At 49.8% G+C, this 20,987-nt stretch overlaps 1 protein-coding gene across 11 annotated transcripts in view; it reads left to right on the top strand.

The window, feature by feature from the left end:
• Positions 1-1,691: 1,691 nt before the first annotated feature.
• The window catches only part of ACTN4 (actinin alpha 4), a 72,580-nt gene continuing 53,284 nt past the window's right edge, over positions 1,692-20,987 (top strand). For 5 of the 11 annotated variants that reach the window (XR_004347077.1, XR_004347079.1, XM_032614371.1 and 2 more), the window contains exon 1: positions 1,711-2,017. Coding sequence is in view for 7 of the 11 variants with exons in the window: in XM_032614371.1 (XP_032470262.1) it covers positions 1,856-2,017 (162 nt within the window). In the remaining 4 variants the exon portion in view is untranslated. Of the gene's footprint in view, positions 2,018-2,094; positions 2,127-3,576; positions 3,748-20,987 lie in introns of those variants that run through there. The other 6 variants (XM_032614368.1, XM_032614366.1, XM_032614370.1 and 3 more) reach the window with 6 other exon arrangements.

Below are 20,987 nucleotides of genomic sequence, written 5' to 3'. Positions count from 1 at the left end.
ATTCATGGGCTGACATTGTTGGGAAGGAGACAAATAAACATGATAAATAAACCAGTCATGTAATATATTAAATGGTGATCAGTATTCTGGAAAGAATAAAGCTGGGAAGGTATGGGATGCTATTTATGAAAAGGTGGTCAGGGGAGGTCTCACGAAGTGATACTTCCGCTGATCTGCAGGAGAGGAGGCTATGAGCCCTGGGGATCCAGTATCTGGGGAAAGTGTTCCAAACAGTGGTAACAGGTATCACCGTATACAAAGGCCCTGAGGCTGGAGCATACCTGGTGTGTTGGAGGAACAGCTAGGAGGCCAGCAGTGTGGTGGGAGCTCAGAGAGGAGGGGCAGAGTGGGAGGTGAGCTGGGATAAGAATGGGGACCAGGATGACCAGGACGTGGAAGACCTTGTGGGTTTGGCTGAGGCCCCAGGAGTCTCGGTTATTTCAAAAGCTGGGCTGGGCTGCACCAGGGCAAGGAAGACTCCAGCAGCCTTTCCTCCTTTCCTTGACTTTGACACGTGGCACCAAAGGAAGGTTCTGAGCAGGGAGGAAGGGACTTGATCTGACTCAGGTGTTCACAGGCTCCTTCTGACTTCTTGTGAGAAGGAGAGTTGGGAGGTGAGTGGAGGAGCAGAGAGATGGTGAGGACGCTACTGCAGTGGTCCAAGCGAAGACAAGGCGAGTCTGGACAGGACCAGGGTGTGGCCGTGGGGGAAAGGGGAAGTGGGTGGATTCCGTACATACTCTGAAGATGGAACTGACAGAATTTCCTGAAGAACTGGATGTGGGGTGTGAAGACAGAGGAGCCAAGGAGGACTGCAAGCTTTGTTGCCTGCACAGCTGGAAGGATGGAGGCGCCATTGACTGTGATGGGGATGACTGTGGGGTGACCAGGTCTGAGAGGAAGATGAGGAGCTCCGCTTTGGATATTTACACTTGACATGCCTCAATGTAGCAATGTCATTTATCTGTATTTATTTATTTATTGCTGCGCCACCCCCCCTCCATATTAGCCACTTGAGAACCAATCACATTTATCATGCTCAGCACCATATCGCCAGTACCCAAGAACAGGCCCTGGCACACCAGTAGGTGCCCAATAAATGTTTGTTGAGTGAATGAAGATAGACAAGTCCAAAAAATCCTCTACCTTTCCCGTCAGCCAGTATCTATTCCAGTCTATCTAACTTCCATGTTCATTTCGTGAATCCCTCAGATGTCTGTTCAGATGTTCTCCTTCTCCGCAAAGGGTACCCTGAGTACTTCGTTTACGTTCCAGCTCTGCTTGATTTTTCTCCATAACACCCCTATAATATATATGTACTTAAAATTTTGTTTGTTGTCTCCCTTCACTAGAAGGTAGTTCCATGAGGCCAGGGAGTTTTGTCTCTCTTGTTCACTGGCAACGCACACAGAGGGCGCTTAATAAATATTTGTTAAATTTCTGTTACTGAATGGGAATCCACGCCACGCCTCAGCAGGTTCAAGCCTGATGTCGAGACCCGCCTTACGAATCAGCCATGCTCTGGCCCCGCCCACACGCAGAGGCCGCGCGCGCTCACGCGGGAGAGGAGGCGCGGCTCGTCCAAGAGCTGAAGGGCCGAGGGGAGGTGCACTCTGCGCAGGCTCCGAGCTCCCCGAGGCGGGGTTTCAGTGCTTTTTGGCATAGGAGGCGCGCGCGCGAGAGAGGGCGGCGGCGGCGGCGCGGTGCGCAGGCGCAGCGAGCGGTGCGCAGGCGTCAGCGGAGGGCGGGCTGAAGCAGCTGAAGCGGCGGCGGTAGCGGCGGCGGCGGCGACGGCGGCTCGGGCAGAGGGGCGGGAGCAGAGGCGGGAGTGGACGGGCTCGGGAGAGGCAGCGGAATGGTGGACTACCACGCGGCGAACCAGTCGTACCAATACGGCCCCAGCAGCGGGAGCAATGGCGCCGGCGGCGGGGGTAGCGTGGGCGACTACATGGCCCAGGAGGACGACTGGGACCGGGACCTGCTGCTGGACCCGGCCTGGGAGAAGCAGCAGCGCAAGGTGCGCGGCCCGCGGGCCGAATGGGCTGGAGGGGGGGGGGGGGCTTCCGAGGGAGGCTGGGGGCCGGAAAGGGGCTGGGAGGTCCTGAGACGGAATTGGAGGGTCTGTGGTGAGAACTGGGCGTCCTGGGAATGAACTGGCGGGTCTGGGAAGGGGTTTAGAGTCCTGAAGAGGAGTTGCAGAACTTGAGCAGGGAATTGGGAGTCTGAAAAAATAATTGGCGGCTGAGTAGGGAATATGGAAATCTAAAACAAGGAATCGGGGAGCCCGATGAAGGAATTGGAGGGTCTGGGCGGGGAATTGGGGGAAACCGGCGAGATGATTGGAAACTCTAAAATGGAATGGGGTCTGAGGCGGGACTCGTGGGTCAGGATGGACTGGGGGGTGTTCAGAGAGAAACGGGGGAGTCTGGAATTTGTGGGTCAGGATAGAATTAGGCATCGGGGGAGTCTGAAGAGCTCGAGTATGGAGGGGGTTATTTGGATTGCGGAATCCTCTGAAGAGGGTTGGAATTGTGGGAGCCCCAGGTTAGGGGACTTCTAAAGGGGATGAAGATTCTGGAAGTCTGAAGATGGAGTAGGGGTACCAAGGAAGGGATTATGAAGTCTGAAGAGTAGTGGGAGGACTGGGGAGACTGGGGAGGTGGAAGAAGGAGAGGGGCTGAGGAAAGAAGTGGGTGTGAAAGGACCCGGAGCTTGGGGGGTGAGAACGGGGAGGGCTGCTAAGGAGTTCCGGGACTCCGGGTCTGAAGGGAGAAGTTAGGGAGCTGTGAATAGGAGGTTTTGAAGGAGGTGAGATTTATTTGGGGTGCGCTGTTCTACGGGTAAGAGGAGAAGATTGGGAGATAGGAAGAAGAGGAGGAATGTGATGAGGCCGAGACCTCATTGATGAGGAGAGGCCGAAGGGGGGATACAGGGAGTATCTGGAGTGTTTTGAGGAGGGGCTCTGAAGAACTGATGGAACGTAGACAAAGCTCAGCAAAGGGCTGGCGGCGCCGGAGGCTAAGGTAGCCTGGACAAGGTGAGGATGGCGGGAGAGAATGAGCGGAATGGCAGATGGTGGGAGGGAGGTTAGAGTAGTAATGAAAGTCTCATTAGAAAGGGAGTGTGTGATGGATAGACTGAGAAAGGAATTTGGGGGTGGGGGCTTCTGGACATGCAGTCCTGAGACTGGAGAGAGTGTGTGTATTGTGAAGGGAGAATAAGTTGTTTGGGGTGGAAGAGGTGAGAGTGTCCAGAAGAATTGTGTCTTTTGGGGGTGGTGGTGAAGAGCTCTTTCTAAAGCAGGGTCTGTTTTCAGGTGGCATGTTGAGAAGGTGGTGTGTGTGTGTGTGTGTGTGTGTAATCCAGGGTGGTTGAGAGGGGAGAGCTCCAAGCTGATAGAAGAGAGGGTTTGAGCATGTGCAGCAAGAGCTAAAGAAAGGAGGGTGTTGAGTGGGTGTGTGTGTTGGGAGGGGGCTGTTTAAAAGTGTTGTGTGTGAAGAGGGTGGGAAGTACTTGCACTTAGAGGCATTTAATATGTTCCGGAGATAGGAATTTTCTTCCTAGGTTTGTTGTCAGCTCTGTGGCCTTGGGCAAGACCCTTGATCTCAGGGCAGTTCTGTCATCTGTGAAATGAGGAGGGGTCGAAGGGGTCCCTTCTTGATTCTACAAGGATGGATGCGTGTGGTATTGGGACTTCGGGAGGGTAGCTTTGGTGGAGCTTCCTCAGGATCATGGAGGCCAACTCAGGCAAGGGGCTTGAGTGGCGAGTGCGGCTGGAAGCCTCTTGAGGGTGTGAGTTGGTGCTTTGGGAGCTCCGTGCAGGCAGCCCAGTGTGGAGGGGAAAGGGTGAAGGGAGCAGCTGTTCCAAGCACCCTGGGGTGGAGCCTGGCATGACCTTGGGTAAATTACCAACCTCTGCTAGAATTTCCTCATCAGTAGTTGGGGGGGCGGGTGGCGGCTTGATGGTTGTGTCCTTATCTGTTGCCCCACCTTCCTCCGGGTGGGCAGGTTGAGATAATCTGACAAAATTCTTTTTGAGGGGAGAGACCTAGCCTGCAGTCTCAACAGTAATTTATTGCCGGAAGCAGTGCCGGGCTGGAAAAGGTTAAGAGTTGCCAAGAGACTTGGAAAGTTGGGAGGGGAACAGGGGGCCACGGGGTTGTTTTTGAGCATGTCTGGGATCTGTCTTCTCCAGCTCCAGGTGCTTGGGGAGAATGAGCTTCGGAACATTTTTACTCAGGTGGTGGGAGTGGGGACCTTCCCTTTCCCTCCCTTCCTGACTTCTACAACTCCCAGAGTGACTCCCTTTTCTAGCTCACTTCCACTCCCTTCTGGGAGTTAGGGTGTGTGCTCCTTCGTGGTTATAGTCTGCCTTGCGCGCTGGGTGAGGCTGAGGCACCATTCAGGCCTGGGTGGGACCCCCTAGGGGACTCACCGGAACCCCTAGGCCTTGCTGCTGTTGTATCATCCTCCCTCCTCCCTTCCACAAGGACCAGGCGAGGTTCAGGGAAAGGGTGGCTCACAACCCCTCTAATACTAGCTGTTTTAGATTCTCAATAATGGGCAGATTCTAGTGTGTCCTGCTTTATACAACTGTGACAAATACTTACACATAGCTGTACTTTGGGGGGAAATGTCGCTTCGCTGCTGTGCACCTGCCTGTTATGGGGTGGGGATCCTTTCTGAAATGGGAGAAGGAGTAATTGAAAGGAACACACACAAGTTTGTGCTGTTGTCTTCCTTCTAAGAGGAACCCCCCACCCCATTCCCCCCCAGACAGGCTGGCTGGCTTTTTCTGCGCTGCAGTGTCACTTTAGTGAGTGACAGCTTGCCCTTCTTGCCCCTTCAAGGCTGAGCCACTGGTCACAGGGAGAGTGGCAGTCCTGTGAGTGTCCTGTGCGTACTCTCATACCCTAAAAGTCATTATCCAGGATAGCTGTAGGCCCTTAAAGCGTGTGGAATTGAATTCTTCTAGGAATTAAGCAAGGTTTGGCCCAAGTCAGAGGGTGCGTGTGATTCCTGGTGGTTCTCACTTCTACCTGAAGCCCTTCTAAGGACCCTTGTAACCAAGGCATTACCTGATAAGTAGCTTATGCAACAGTTCTGATCTGGGAAGGCTCTGCCTGTTTTCTCCAGGGGTGTGGGGGAAGGACTGGTCTGGCCTTTGAGCAAATTCTTGAGCAATTATAGCTCTGGGCCAGAGGTCTCTCTCCCAGTTTCTGAAAGGGGCCTGGGTAGCCTTGCCCCGCCCCCTTGCCCCCCCCATTCTGCTGGACAGGTGAGGTCACTTGATAGCTGATCTAGAACTTCTCATCACAGCAAGAGGAATTGCCTCCTTTGCTAAGGTTGCCTGTTCATTGAAACATCACTGCTTACAGGGCCTCAGTGTTTAGACCCTGACCTTTGGCTCAGGCTCTATTAGATTTGAGTTAATTATTTGAAAGTTCTGATGGTGTCTTGTTTTTCTCCAAGTAGGGTTTGTTTGTTTGTTTTGTTTTTTCCTTAGGCTGATGATAGAGACCTCAAAGTAGCCGTCTGTTATTTTGTTCCATTACTCTAATTGCTTGCGTCTTAGGACCTGGCTGAGACTAGCAAGATCCTTAGCAGTTTTAAAAACTGAATAAGTTACATACTGAAAACAAAAACAAAACCCCCAAAAACCTAAACTCAATTGTCATCTAGAATTAAAGACTGTAAATATGTGAGGGCGGCAGGTATCCTGTTTGCCTTCTTGGGAGAGAGGTAGGGGAAGCTATTAGCTACTAGCCTCTGTCCTCCCCGCCCCCCCACCATGTGTTTTAAGAACAGGGCTTTTCTGATGACTGCGGAAGAGACGAGATGTGGGAGGATGGCCTGGGAGTACAGCGCCCCTTGTACTCACTCACACTCATTCAGCTGAGAGTTGAAATCTGGTTGGTGCCATGGAGTGGCGCCTGCTGCTTCATCTCATTCTGTGCTCTCCAGGGTGTGGGCCCAGGATTGCCCTCTGCCTTTTGAAACACCCTCCCTGAGACCAACAAGGAAGCTGCTTTGGCAGCTGGGAGCTGACTCACTCTCCAGTTGGAACTGGTGCTAAATGGTTTCATTTAATGGCAGCCGATTGCCTGGCCTAGAGTGGGACGCCTTGTGGGAAAAGTTTGGTGAAAGTGTTGGAGGAAAACAACCCCGGAAATGAGGGTGGGGTTTTAATATCCAGGTGCTGCTGGTGCTATTAAACTCCTGAGATGCAGTACAGGAGGTCAGTTAAAATGTAGGCTTGCACTCTCAAAATGTCCTCTTAATCAGATGTCAGGGGAGCGGGGACAAGCCTGGATTCCCATCTGAAGCCTCTGGGGTGGGGAGTTCTGCCACTTAAACATATATTCCAGTCACGGCTGACTTTGGCCAGACAGCACCCTTCTACAGCGTTAACTGAGTGAGTAGTACAAGTTATTTGGCAGTGCTGGTCTAGCAGATGACAGCGAAGAGAATGGAGGCAGAAAGGAATTGATTTGGGGAAGGCTCAAGGAATTTCTGAGACTGTTGAGATGAACGCTTTTGGCTTTTGCCATATTGATTTATAGTGTGCTGGGAATTGTACAAGCCTTTGACCAGATCTTAGGGTTGTTCTTTAAAAAAAAAAATTCCTTTGCTCTTATTTTGGGGGGAGGGGAGAGGGAAAGGGCAAAAATAAGGAACAGCTGTTTGCTCTGGTATCACTTGCTCATTCAGGTTTTCTGAATGGCTGAATTATCAACATGTTTATCTCTTGTCTGGCATTTGGTATATTCCAGATCAATGGTTTCCCCAGCTTTATCCTTATTTCCTTCACTTAGTGATGTCTGTGTTTTCATCAGTCATGGTCAGTTCCCTTCCGTTGCCTTTATTTACCTATTTATTTTACAGAATAGCAAACGCACTCACGTTACCTTGTTTAAGTCTCCCTTCCCCCCCTTTTCTTTTTTCATGGAAATAGGAGGCAAGTGATAGCAAGTTGGTAATTCAATGGCAGTGGTAATTGAAACACTGACCTACTAAAAGGTGGGTGGAAGCTTCTACTTGAGCAGCTACAAATCCTGTCATCCAGGGAGGTTTGAAAGAAGCCTTTATGTCCTGGGTAGTTTGAGAGCTCAAAATCAGTCTCCTTTAGGATGAGGTTAAACTTTGAAACATCAAAGCATCAAGTGCGGCTATAAGGAAACTTAGTTTTACAGTGTTGCCTGTCTAGACGCCAGAAGTTGTTATAAAGTGTCTGAAAGTGGCACAAGTAACACTTGCTTTTCTTCAGGAAGGTTTATGAGTTACATTTTAGACAGTAACCCAGGTATCAGGGAGTGTAGGGTTCAGTGAGTTAAGAGAAACAGAATCATTTAAAATTCCAGCCTCTGTTTAAAGAGTGATCTTATTGGGAGGAAAAATTAACCAGCGGCTGGGAGGAGGATCCCGCCTCCTCCAGAAAGTGAAAACTGCATACATTTAACTGGCAAGAGTGACCTTTATCAGTGCTTGGGAAGTTTTGTCCAAGAAGCGGTCTCCCTGGGATTATAAAAATCCCAGAGACATTTGTCTTGGTGTTGTGCCTTTTTTGGTTGTGTTGTTCTTTCATGTCCCTCCCCCTCCCCTTTCCATCGTAAACAACAGATGCATTAACTTGGAATGTCCATGGAAAGTCTTTAAAAGCTGGTTGGTGTAACTTGGTTGCCTTCTCTTTACTCTGAGCAGGAGTTACTCCGGAAGAGGCCAGTGGACTTTTTTCTTAGATGTAATTTACTGAAGTGGTATCTAAAAGTGAGTGAATAGAGCTTACTTGGGATTTGCTATTTGCCACCTGTTTCTGTACTGGCTCCTGCCTTCCTGGAGTGAGATGAGCCCCATCTCCCCAAGAGCGAGGGACCATCCTGTGTTTCCAGAAGGGACAGTGGTTCTCCAGCCAGAGCAGCCTTCCTCACCCCCACCCCATGCTTGTCTCCGTACTTCCTAAACTTCAGTCATTTGTGATTTTTCCTTAGCCACTTTTGCTTTTATATACTTAATAATATTCTTTCAAGTCAACTTGCCCTTTTTAAAAAATAAATTATTTATTTATTTATTGGCTGCGTTGGATCTTTGTTGCTGTGCGCGGGCTTTCTCTAGTTGCAGTGAGCATTGGCTTCTCATTGCCGTGTGGAGCATGGGCTCTAGGCACACGGGCTTCAGTAGTTGCAGCACGCAGTCTCAGTAGTTGCGGCACGCGGGCTCAGTAGTTGTGGCTCGTGGGCTCAGTAGTTGTGGCTCGCGGGCTCTAGAGCGCAGCCTCAGTAGTTCTGGTGCACAGGCTTAGTTGCTCCGCGGCATGTGGGATCTTCCTGGACCAGGGCTCAAACCCGTGTCCCCTGCGTTGGCAGGCGGATTCTTAACCGCTGCGCTACCAGGGAAGTCCCTGCCTTTTTTAACTTAAGTTTTAAAGGGGAAATTTATATGAGCATTGCAAATGGAAAACCTAGCTTCCCTGGCCATAAATAGAAGGAAACTGCAAAAGTAAACAGGCTGAAAACAAAACAGTGCTATTAAGTTCTAGCTAGGTACTATTCCTGCTGCAGGCTCTGGACTTGAGGCTTGCTCCCTTTGTTGAAAGGAGATTGGCAAGTGTTGGTGAGGTGTTAGAGACCCAGGTACCAAGCAGAGACTTTCTCTTTGATCAGAATGTTTTCAAGAGAATCAAGGGGAATAACCTTCTCGCTGTTGTTCAAGGTTTAATGGAGAGTGTGAATAACCCTTAAAATCTCCCATGTGTGCATGCCGCACTTGGAAAAAACTTTATCTTGCTTGACCCTGAAACATTCCGCAAGTGGCGGGCAGAGTGACTTACCCAGGAACACACACCCCATCCTGCTTGCCCGGCATCCCACTGTACTACCCTTGAACAGGATTGGATAGCACTGGGTTTATCTCTGCATTCAAATGTTAAGGTTTCTTGGGTTCTGGGTTTTTTTTTTAAGTAACTAGGGCCATGTTCTAAATACAAGAATTGTGGGTTTATCCCTTGCTCCTCACATCGCTTTTTCTTTTTAAGGCTCCAGCTTTCTAACACATATACACTTAAAGTTTGGCTGCTCCCATGAATGAACCACCCTGCTACCCTGTCTGGGTTTGCATCCTAGATTCAGAAAGGAAGGCAGTACCCTCCTGCCAAGTTAAGAAGGGCTGATTTGAATGTTTTGCTTCCAAATATCAGAGCAGAACAGATTCTTTGTCTCCTATGGAACTACGGACATGGGGCAGAAGTAGTTGGAAGTGGCAGTTACAACTCCACAGAACACAGTGAAGTCATCTCAGGAAATATCATTGATGGTGCTGAAATGATTGAATGGGATGCTAGAACACCATCAATACAACAGCATTTGTGTCTTCAGCTTTGGGCAGGAATAAAGAAGACATTGTGGTTTGTTTTATGCTTTTTAATGTTTTCCCCCCAAAGATGTGGGGCTGAGTGATGTCTTGTTACTGGCTTTCTAGTGGGTTTTTCTTTTCATCTTTTTCCCCCTCCCTGATGGCTGTTGAGAGTGGGTGGAAGCCACAGTCTAGGTGGATGGGAGGCAGTGCGGAAGGCAGGCAGTACGCCTTCCTCCTTGTTCTCCACATGTGAAGGGAACACATTTGGTTTTTTAATCTCCAAAGAGCCCAGGATGAAGGGTTTCCATATCTTACCTCCTGACCAGTAAGGATTCCAGCTCCTAGAATGTCTTAATTAGCAGCCATCCAGGATGGGGGCATTGCAGGAAGCCAAATAAGTGCATTTCTTCTTTTTCCTTTCTTTCTTTTTTTAATATACACTTCATTTCAGTGGCAGAGCAGGCTAGTTTGAGGTTAGGAGAAGCATCACAGGAGGAAGCTTGAAAGGGATTGAACAACCAGCCACCACGCTGGGAGGTTGCTTGAAGGGGTGTCACACCAGGAGGGTTTGTGGGTCTTCAGCTTGCGTTATTGAAAAGACAGGCTTCCCTTTACCAAGCCCCAAGGGGCAGTGCTGGAAGCCAGCTTCAGTCAGTGTCACCGGCCTCGGTATGCGCGTGTGCAAACATCAACACATCAGCGCTCTAGGATCAGTCTAAATCAGGGTGTGGGTAAAAGGTATTTAGTTGATATCGCCGTGGAAACTGAGTTGCTAACTGTTTTGGGGATGCGGCTCTGTACCAGAGGCAGCACCAGTTGTGGAATGTTGGGCTACTGGGCAGAAATAGGCTGTTGCCAGCCAGTGTCACAGAAGATATCCACATGAGTGGTGGCCACGCTGGGGAGGGGGACGAGGGGCCTCTGTTCCCTGGCGCAGGAGTCAGGCCAGCCCGTTTTATTGTTTTATCGATGAGGGGTGTGTATTTGCGCAAGAGAGAGAGAGAGAGAGAGGGAGAGAAGAACAAGAGTACACCATGAAAGCCGCTGTTGGCTTTGTGGCTGGGATGTGTGCTTTTTCTCTAGGCATTTAGAGTTGGAATTTCAGCTATGTGACTTCTTAATAGCAGGGCAAAATGTGCCTGCATCTTTTGCCTGTTTTCGAAAACACTGACAAATTAAAAAGAACTCTGAAGTTTCCAGCAAATCCCAAGCACAGTTCATTCCGTGATAACATTTTTTTAAAAAAAATCCACATCCTTCCTACTCCAACTCTGACAATAATAAATAAGCCTTTTTCTCCCTATCATCCCCCCCTTCTCCCCCCCCCCCCCGTTTAAGGAAATGAGTATCTTTACATTAAACTCTGTGTCTGATGAAAATATTAAATGCTTCTTTGGCTGCTGCTGGCATGGATTATGTTTGGAAGAGTCAGTTTTGTGTTTTGTTTTTTTAATTTTATAGGCTGGTATGATCTTCCAGTTCTGGCCTATGAAATAAGCTCCATTTCAAAATTCAAAATGTCTGGAAGCAGCTGGCTTGCCAGGCTAGTTCAAGGGCAGTGTGATGAATCACCCCTTCTTACAGGCTGTCTGCTAACCAATCCTGGAAGGTGTCCAGCCTGTAAACATCACCAGGATCGTCAGGCAGTTTTTTCTTTGCAGGACGAGGTGTGGGTGGGGGCATCGTTTGAGCTTCACTGCCAAGTCTGGTAGGATTTGACTTTCTGTAAGACAGAAAGGTCTGTATCAAGATGTCTTTTTCAGAGATGTCAGGCCTGTAGTCGCCCAGCACTGTGTCTGCTGGTGGAGTGAGAGGAAATACCTAGACCAATTGGGGTGGGGGAACCTTCTTAACCGTTTGGGCACTCGAATTTTCCCTTTCCTTTTGTAACTTTCATTAACTCACTGACTCACTGACTCAGGGACAACCCACGGAAGAGAATTCAATCCATTGAAAGCAGTGAACCATTTTAGGGATGACTGTGGTTGATGCATCATGGCCCAAAGCTGTGGAAGGTCAGGGAGCGGCACTCGGCTCCTACCCGCTGCACAGAAACACCCCAGAGATTCAAAGGGAACAAGCTTTGACCATAAAAATACAAGACTCCCAGCTCATTGAGTTCTTTTCGCAGCTACCTTAGACTTAAGAAAGTTCTGGGCCTCTTTAATAAACAGCCACAAGGCAGGCCTTGCCAAATACGGCCAGCTCCAGGGCCACAGGGTTAGCTTAGGAGACAACTTTCTTGCCTAAAAATAAGTGTATGTTCCTATCGAACATTCCAAGCATAGTTTAAACATGAGACTTGTGAGTAGCAGTTCAGGCCTTGTGGGTTCAGTTATGTCAGAGTGTGGGCAGTTGAGGGTCTTTGGGGAGCCTAGCTCCCCACTTTGGGATTGGCCAGTGGCCACCAAGGAAATCAGATGACCAAATGCAAACCATCTTCCAACTCATTTACGTTTTTTTTTTTTAACTTATTTTTGGCTGCATTGGGTCTTCATTGCTGCACGCCAGCTTCTCATTGCAGTGGCTTCTCTTGTTGCAGAGCACGGGCTCCAGGCACGCAGGTTCAGTGGTTGTGGCTCGCAAGCTCATTAGTTGTGGCGCATGGGCTTAGTTGCTCCGTGGCATGTGGGATCCTCCTGGACCAGGGATCGAACCCGTGTCCCCTGCATTGGCAGGCAGATTCGCAGGCAGATTCTTAACCCCTGTGCCACCAGGGAAGTCCTCATTTACGTTCTTGATCTACTCACAGGTTGGCGGGGGAGACAGAGCAAGCATGTAAATAAAGCAAGGTAATTTCAGATGGGATTATGCACTATGTATTTAATAATAATAATAACAGTTAGCATATGACTGTGCTAGACACTATTCTAAGAGCTTTACGTGTATTGACTCATGTAATCCTGAGAGGTAGGTAGGTGTTGTTACCTTTACAGGACAGGTGCAGAAATGGATCGATTGAAGTTGAAGTCACTTGCCTAAGTGACAGTGCCAGTATTTGAACCTTTCAAGCCTGTGCTCTCATTTCTACAGTACACTAGAGTCTAGTGATTGGGAATGGCCTGGAGAGAGGTCGCTGCAGGGAGGAGGGCAGTGCAGGTACTTTAGATCAAGAGGAAGATCTCTGAAGACATGACATTTTAGCTGTTCCCTGGGGGATGAGAAAGAGGGAGCCAAGAGAGCACTGGGGGAAGGCCGTTCCAAGAAGCGGGAACGAAAGTGTGGAGGCCCTGAGGAGCAGAAGGGTCAGAACGGTCAGAGCAGGGCACGTAGAAAACATGGGCACAGCCAGATCTCTTAGAGCCTTGCTGTTGGAAGTGGTGGTGAGGCCCAGGTCTGCAAATTCAGTTCTTCTTAGACTCCAGTAGGCCAGGAGCCTCATGCTTCCAGAACTCCGGCCCTGCAACCCTTTCCCCTCAGGCCCACTGGACAGGCCAAACCAGAACTGACTTCTAAAGTGGGAACCCCAGGACTGTAGAACATTAAACCGAACAAAAGCTTCAATTATCTCTGTGATCACTGCTGCAGAAGACACCTGTGTTTGATTAAAGTGTTGGTAACTTCTGAATCTGGAGTTTTATGGCACTGTGTACTCATATGGCTTTGTAGTCTCTCTCTTAGCTTCTACCCCGTGAACAAATTCCAGCTCCCTTCAGTCCCATCAGGAGGCTGCTTGATTTACAAAGCATCTTTGGTAAAATGTTGTGTCTCCCTCTTTGAAGTGGGAAGCCCGGAAGCCTGATTTTTTAAACTGGCTCTTCTAGGTCCCCCTTTCTCTGTAAATCTCTTCCGTTTACTCAGTATTTCCGCCTCGTTTCCTTTGGTCAGGTGGGGCTGTAGCTAGGGTGGTTCTAGTTCAGAAAGACAGATGTGCGGGCTGATTCATTCTGAGGCATGCAGCTTTCTGTCCCCGCTGGAAGCCAGTCCAGGAACGCGGTAGATTTCATTTGGCCCATGGCTGTAGGTTGGAAGGCACACCTTGTCAAACTAGTTGTGTGACTTTTACTCAGGAAGGGAGGAATGGTGACAGAGCTCGGAGCTATTCCATGGGCACTTCTGACTGCACACACTGCACCCAGCAAGAAGCTAAGTTCATGGATCATAAAGTGTCCATTGTGAACATGGGCTGGGATTCTCTCTGCCCTGCCCTAGATGCAATTCGACAGCAAAAATCATGCCTTCTGACAGAATGTAAAGGAGCGAATGAGTATGGAGGTGTCCTGTAATGGCCCGGCCAGCCCAGCTGCTTCAGCTGGAAAGAAGATGGTGAGGTTTCCATTTTCCTGGCAGCATACCCATGTGAACTTGTTAAATCTTTTAAGTAGCTGTATAGGAAGGGAGATGTATGTGTGTTTTTATCCTTACCTCCTTAGATATAAAAATAAAACTTCCCCCTTATAAAACTGATTCAGAGTGGAAAGAAAGTCTATGGCGAGTGGAAAATGTGCCCGATTGTATTGAGCCCTACCCCACGTTTGGGAGACAGCTGTAAGTTTCCACGGTGGGTGGCTTATTATGCATTTATGTTGAGCTGAACCTGCTCCAAGCTGTTCCTGCGGATAGAAAAGGCTTTCTTGTGGGAGTGGGGTGGGGGGGAAGCTGTCTCTTTGCACCACACAGGAGAGACTTGGAAGGTCTGTTGAAAGACTTCAGCAGTCGTCACTTGGGTAGCAGAATTAGGGGCCACTGACCAAAGTGGTTCTGCTTTTACACCAACCAGCATCTTGTGTAACATGAGTAGGGGCTTCATGGGCCCTGGAGTCCCAGGCTCAGGTAGAAACATGACCGCCAGGGCCAGACGACAGCCCTCGCTGGGCCCCTCTGCAGAGCGGAGCTCCGCGCTGAGCCTTTGAGGGTATGAGAGAAACCGGAGACCCGGCCCGTGCTCTCAAGGAGCTTGTGGTGTAGCCGGGGAGAGAGCAGAGCCACATGAGACCTCAGGAGGACACTAAGCGGCCCACGGACAAGCCCACCGCACTCTAGCTGTGTCCCAGGAGAGGAAAGGGGGTGAATAAGGGCAGGTGGGGTCAGTCATGGAAACTTTCATAAAGGAGGTGAGTGTGGCCGCGGGCAGGTTTCTGGGGGCAAGTGTTAGGGGGATCCCGTCCCGCGTGTGCAGTTTGAACAGGTTCCTTAGCTGCCTCTCATGAGCAGTCCTACCAGTTCCTTCCCTCAGTGAGTGTTGTCTATGGGGAGTTTCCCATTTGAGGCACCATGTTCAGTATGTCTTAGCCATGCCTTGGAACTTCTGAATTGCAGGACCCCAGGTTCTGAATCCGTATCCATTCACAGGTCCTGTCGCTTTCAGGGCTCTAGGGGGCAGGCCAGACCCTTCCCCAGGTGGGCAGCTGCTCTGACTAATCCTTTTGAGGCATTTGCTTTCAGCTTGCTGATGGTCCCTTTAGAATAAGTGCAGGCTTCAGAAAGAGAGGAGCAGAGAGAGACCCCCTTCTTAGGTCCAAGGGTTTCTTCAAGCCTTGTGCCTTACGGCCCCTCTGGGTATGTGATGCTTGCCACTGCCTTCCAGTTCAGATGACACTCAAAGCCGGGAATGGCGATTCTGTGTTGATCATGGAAATGAATGGGGTTGAGTCCCGGCAGGCTGGCAGGTTTGGTGTGCCACAGTAAACACGCTATCCCTGGATGAGGGTAGCCTCCAAGTGTTCTGTCCTGAGAGTTTATTCTTGCCTGCCAAGTGCAGCTTCCAGGTGCTATTCTTTTCTTTAAATAAATGCCTTAGACTGGCTTGTGCAACTTAAGAGTTCCCATCCCAAGGAATACTCGTCTGTTTAAAAAAAAAAAAAAAGAAACCTCCTCATTCAGATGCTCATGGCCAAATGTGTGACTCAAATACTGCAGTGCCCTTGATTTGCTTTCCCCAAATTGACATACTTGAGTTGCACTCTGGCCCCACCATGAGATAAGGTTGGGGTAGCTGGCCCGTGCCCCTTTCTTTGCATGGTTTCAGTTCGGGCTTTTTCTCCCTTCAGAGGATGCTTGAGAGCCGTGATAGCACAGCTCATGCAAATCTGAAATCATCCAGTAGAACCTGGCCTCCATCTCTTAGGCTGCCCGGGATCAGTAGGTTTGCCGTGGAAGGATTTGGTGGGGTTGCAGGTGTCGCCTGGAACGAGCCAGTCTGTGTAGCTTGGGCACTGAAGCAGTGTTTCTGCCGTTAAGAGCTGCAGGATGTTAGTACAGCCAGTTTCTGTTGCCTTTTCCAGCTTGTTATGGCTTCCAGTCAGGGTCTGCCTTAATCCTTAAGAGGTGCCTCTTTCCCCGCTTTTGAAAGGCAGAGATGGGAGGGAGGTGGACTTTATTCCAGGAGAGAACCCGTGGCTCACTAGTTGCGGTTGGGGAATGCATTGCTCTACCCACACTTTGGGAGAGGTTTCTGAGGGAGACATTGAAGAATATTCAGGATCAGAATGTTTGTTGCATGAAGCCAGGCTCTGGGAGGAGATGCCTGCTCAGCCGGTGGGTGAGCCGATAGCACCCAGCCTGCCCACCAGACGATAGGAGACGGCTCAGTTGTCACTGGGATCCAGGCTGTCTCCTGGCTCAAGCAGCTGCAGCCCGGGAGGGGGTGTTGAGAGCGCTGAAGCTCCTGTGGGAGGGTGCTTCTGGCCACAGAACCAGGAGGGAGTGAGAGGTGTGGGGTGGGGAGAGGGTCAGATCACAGCCTTCAGAGGGAGACAGAACTGGGTTCTGCACCCATCTCCTCCACCTGCTGTCTGCGTGACTGTGGGCAGGTGACAGGGGTTAAGCCTCGGTGTCCTCCTTTGAAAAGGGCCATCATCCTACCTCACAGGATGATTCTGAGATTAAACATGAGAAATAGTGTGTATGAAGCACTTGGCACAGTGCATGGCACATCGTCAGTGCTCGGTAAATGTAGCTTCTCAAAATTCTTTCAGCAGCTCACCATCCTACATCCAGGTGGGGTCTGCTGCTTGCGTCTCCTCTTTAAAGGAGTTGAAAGGGTCTGCAGAAATGTGCAGCTCAGTGGAAAACCAAAATGTACACCCCATTTCCTAAAGTCCTCCCCCAGAGAGCTCTGAACCCTAAACCCGGCCAGCGACTTCAAAGCAGCATTCACTGTCAAGTGGCAACCCGAATGTGAGATGCAGGTGACATGACAAAGCCCTCTCCCCAGCCTCTGGGTCCATCTGGGCCTCATTACCCGGGACGTGGCTTCTTGTTTCTGAGCTGCAAGCCCTAAACAGTTTTGTGTCTGGATGAGCCATAGGCAGTGCCAGCAAGGCTTTTTTGTGAGTAACTCAGCTTGTTACTAAGTTTGGAGTCAGCCGAGGGGCTCTTCCTCAGGTCTGCTTCTTTCCCTGTCCCCTTCCCCCAAAGCAAAAAAAAAAAAAAAAGAAAAAAGTCCTTATCAGCTCAAGTTAGAAACAACCCACAGCCTCGAGCCAGGCCGCCTTCTCTCAAGTGGTAATGATGTAGAAAGAAGAACGGCCTCCCACTGATAACCCCCAAAATAACTGCCCACAAATGCTGTCAGTCGGGGCCTAGGGGTGTGCAGGAGCCTGTGCTTAGCTGCTGGCCCAGAATATGGGACCTTCCAGAAGGCTTTGCGGAGCCATGCTGCCTCCTTCCCCAGCGCTTCTCACGCCTGCGGCTCCGTCCTCTTTTCCGCCTGCCTCCTGCCCCCTCCCCGAGGTCACTTCCTGATGCCATTCCTCAACTTAGCCCCTGTCCCCCACAAAAGCAATCAAATCCACAACCTAATAAGGCAAAAGAATGAGGAGAATGTCCACCTCCCAGCCTCTCCCCTAACAGGGCGCAGGCCCGAAGCGAATTTGGAAAATATTACGACAACGGGAAGGACAACTGACTGGTGGGGGTTGGGGGGGCCCATTTTCTGGAGCTGCCCATTGTCCGCAGCAGGAGGGACCCTGCGGGAGGGCCACCTGGTTTGCGCTTTCCAAATCAGGCGGTTGACGCCCCTCTCGCCCACAAGAGTGTGTGGAAAGTAACAGCCAAGGGTCAGTCGCACCTGCCGCGCCTTGGGGACGTGAAAGCACAACCTGATGAGTCCACTCGGAGACACCTCCCCTCCATCGCAACTGGGACTCTGCAAATCGAAACACTTTTTGCCTCTGAGATGAGCAGTTTTCTTCCCCTCGATGGTGCCAGGGTTAAATTAGCCCTGGCGTTAATGAAAACTTGTCGACACTTAGAGCCCCAGAAACCTGTCACCCCTCTTACATCGTTATCCTGGAAAAATCAACCCTCTCCCGACTCAGTTTCCATTCTCCATTCTCTCCATGGAGAAGGAGGGACAAGCCCCTCTCTGCTGAGCCAGACCTACTTGTTTTGGAAGGTCAAGCTTAGTAATTAACCTGAACGCTTCGGGGAGGGGATGAAGGAGAAGGAACCAGGTCTAGGGGTGTGCCGGGTCTTTCAAAGCACTAATTATCTGCAGGCCTGAGGTCATCCATAAATATATCTAATTCTTTTGCTATAATTAAGGTGCTCATTAAAAGGGCAGGGAAGTTTTATTTTATTTTTTTTAAGGAAAAAACACAAAAAGCCTTTGTTTTGACTTGACAGGATGGCTTAGAACAGGCGGAGGGCTCAAGGCACAGGACTAGTTTCCTGTCTTAAGAGCCTTTACAGGAAATTCACTGCAAACAATATTGGTGACCCTGCCAAAGAGGCAGACCTGGGGTGATGTCATTGTTTGAAGCTGTCACCACCAAGCCTGGCCTTGGGGGAGGAGGAAGGTTGGTGGGATTAGAAAAGTGTGTGTGTGTGTGTGTGTGTGTGTGTGTGTGTTTAGTTGTCTCTAAAAGAGGGAAGTCAATTGAAAATCTGGGCGGGAGAGAAATCACAAGTGGGGGTCTTTGAAATATTCTTAGCTAGGTTCAACTTTCCTTGTTTTTCCAAGTTTAAAAAAATTCTCTGTTACTATTTTTGCTCCTCAAAATGCTGTTGCTTTTTCAGACACAGCCTTTTCTGAGCCATTCCTCATTTAATGCTTTCTTGGGTAACTGGCTGTTACAGTCTGGGATTTGTGGCCCACAAGGCAGGGAGTTAGGCACCAGGTAAAGCTCACTACTGCTTTTCTCAGGACGAGAGCCCGTTGCTAAGAAATGTGGAAATGGAGACACAGGACTAGGTTAATGTTACTATCTCTTCCACAAAAATCATTTTGGAAAACCACCCAGTGCCAGTGAGTTGGCATCTATGAGTTGTTAACCTTCCCATGTGCCTCCAGGAAGCGTCTGGAGCATCTCTGAAAAAAAGGACAAACTTTGCATCTTGTCATTCTTCTTCTGGCTGGAAGTCTAACAGAGAGGCATAAACAGAGTCTTAAAATGAAAGCAACAAAAATAAACTCAAACCAGCCCCGCGTGAAGACATTAATGCCAAATATGCAAGCTGACTTACTATTTATAAGGCAGAAGGCAATCATAAGGAGATCTAGGCCTGGCTAAGGAGGGTTATGTCTTTTGAGGTGCCTGTTCCTTAGAATTCCAAATAACCCATGGGTGATTTACTCAGATGGGGTTGAAATGCAGTGTCTTGTTTCATGCTTTGCACAGTTCAGTCTCTTGCTGAAACTTCTGAAATGCTAATGCAGGATCAGGATACAGTTTAGAGTGCCCCACTGCACCCTCCCCTCCTTAAAAAACATCCTAACAGCTTCAGAAGGAAGTTTGAGGATTGAATAAGAGAGCCATAAGTTTCCTGTGGTTCACATCCTGTGATCTGTTAGTGTTCTTTTTTTTTTTTTTTCCCCTCACTCGGCTGACATTTACCCAGACATTCACAGGGTTAGATTTAGAGATACAGTGGGAAAGAAAACCAACCTAGCTCCTGTCCTCATAGTAGTTCCATTCTGGAGGGGAAGGTGGACAATAGGTTGAATGAGTTTGCAGTCTAACTTAAATAGGCCCATTGACATTGCCTCCCTGGGTTCAGAAAGGATCTTCCCAACGAGCCATGTGTGACTAGGAGCTCAGGTGTTCAGCCTACCTCTCTAATAAATCCACCGCCAGCTGAATCCTGAGTATTTGGTTCTTGGTGTGCAGTTTCATAAGTTCCCCAGGGCTGAGGAGTCGCCATGGGATCCAGCTTTTCCTGGAACTATCCTGGTTTAGGGCACATTGCTGGAAAGGGCTGACAGACCTAGGCAAGAAGGATGCATCTCCTGGCCAAGGAAACCAGAGTTTGCAGGTGTCCCCCATCAGTAGCATCTCTAGAATTTCTGTGTGGGAAAAGCTTCAGTGGCCCAGTCTGGTCTGGAGTGGGTGAACAGGGGCCTGGTCTAGAAGCTGCAGACCTGCTGTTTTTGCTAAGACGGAGTGTGTATAGGAGGCAGCTGGGGAGGAGCTGGTGGAGATGGTGATGGGGGTGGTGGCAGATGCCACAACCATTGCCTGGGGAGATGGTTGCCCTTGGGTTGCTCGAGCTGCTGCTCCATTCCGGAGCTGCCTTGTGCACTTAGAGCCACGGTTTTGTGGTAAAACTACCAGGAAGCTGAGCCCCGTGTGGCCTCAGGAAGTTGGTGAGGTTAGTACTGCTTTTTGAGGGGCTGGGGACAGTACCAGCACTGACACCCCGTGGGCGTAGCCCCGGGATTTTGTTCTTTGGGGACACTGTGGAAATCGTCTCTTGGAATGCTGGCTTACTTGCTCATTAGGTATCTTGAAGCAAGAGTTGAGGGAAGGGGGAGAGGTAATAGTTGCAGCCCGGCCAAAAATCTCCAATGTATAAAACTTTAGTGCTTTTCTGATCTTTCGTGGCAAGAGCTGTTCGCTCTTAGCACCAATTGGAAACTGTTGGCAGCTAAAGGGGGTCGTTCCTCCAGGGCCCGTTGGAGCTGATATATCTGGTGTTCCTAACGTTTTCCTGACCATGCCTTTCTTTTCCATTTGTCCCATGTCGGCCTCCCAGCCCCATCATTTGGATAGAGTGCCTGGAAAGCATGTCTTCTAGGTCCCCCAGGAAATTTAGTGTTTCTGCTTGGGGGAGTTGGGGACCACATAACACCCTCTACCCCCACCCGGGGTTTCAGGCTGTATGTGGGCGCATAGGAGATGGTGGGATCCAGGAGGGAGGGTCAGAGGAGGCTGGAAGCTGAGTGGGGGCAGCTCTGCCCTCAGTCCTCTTTCATGAATAGTGAGGACAGGGCTGGCTCTGTCCTGGCATGTAGCTTGTCACTCCGGGTGGGTGGCCGTGTCACTTGGGCCTTGCTGGAATGGGTGTGAGGGCTCCTGGTTTTCTTCTGGAGCGGAGAGACTGCTGTCTCGGGTTATCGTAGGGCAGGTGACAAAAACCAGTAAAGTAGCCTGGGTGGGGACAGGGGCAGCCACTACTCAGCTTCCGCTTGTGGGCCTCTGGGACTTATTTTCCAGAAGTTTGGAAATCCAGAGTTTTATGGGGCAATTAATTCAGCTTAAAAAACAAAACTCCAAATCTGCAGGCCATACAAAATGGGGCCTATTTGGTCCCCAGAGGTACCCATTTGTGACCTCTGACCTTGAACATTTGCATGGTCTTGATTTTGTCTCTGACTCTCCTTTAGTTTCTTCTTTCCTCTTGACTGGATTGCTGCTGCTTAATCCTCTTACTGGGAGGGAGAAAATCCATTTTCTTTTGCTCCTTGGTGACAG

This window comes from Phocoena sinus, chromosome 19 (genome assembly GCF_008692025.1).
Source record: "Phocoena sinus isolate mPhoSin1 chromosome 19, mPhoSin1.pri, whole genome shotgun sequence".
Taxonomy (NCBI): domain Eukaryota; kingdom Metazoa; phylum Chordata; class Mammalia; order Artiodactyla; family Phocoenidae; genus Phocoena; species Phocoena sinus.
The sequence above is the reverse complement of the archived record's forward strand: the minus strand, read 5'-3'. Positions and strand labels throughout refer to the sequence as shown.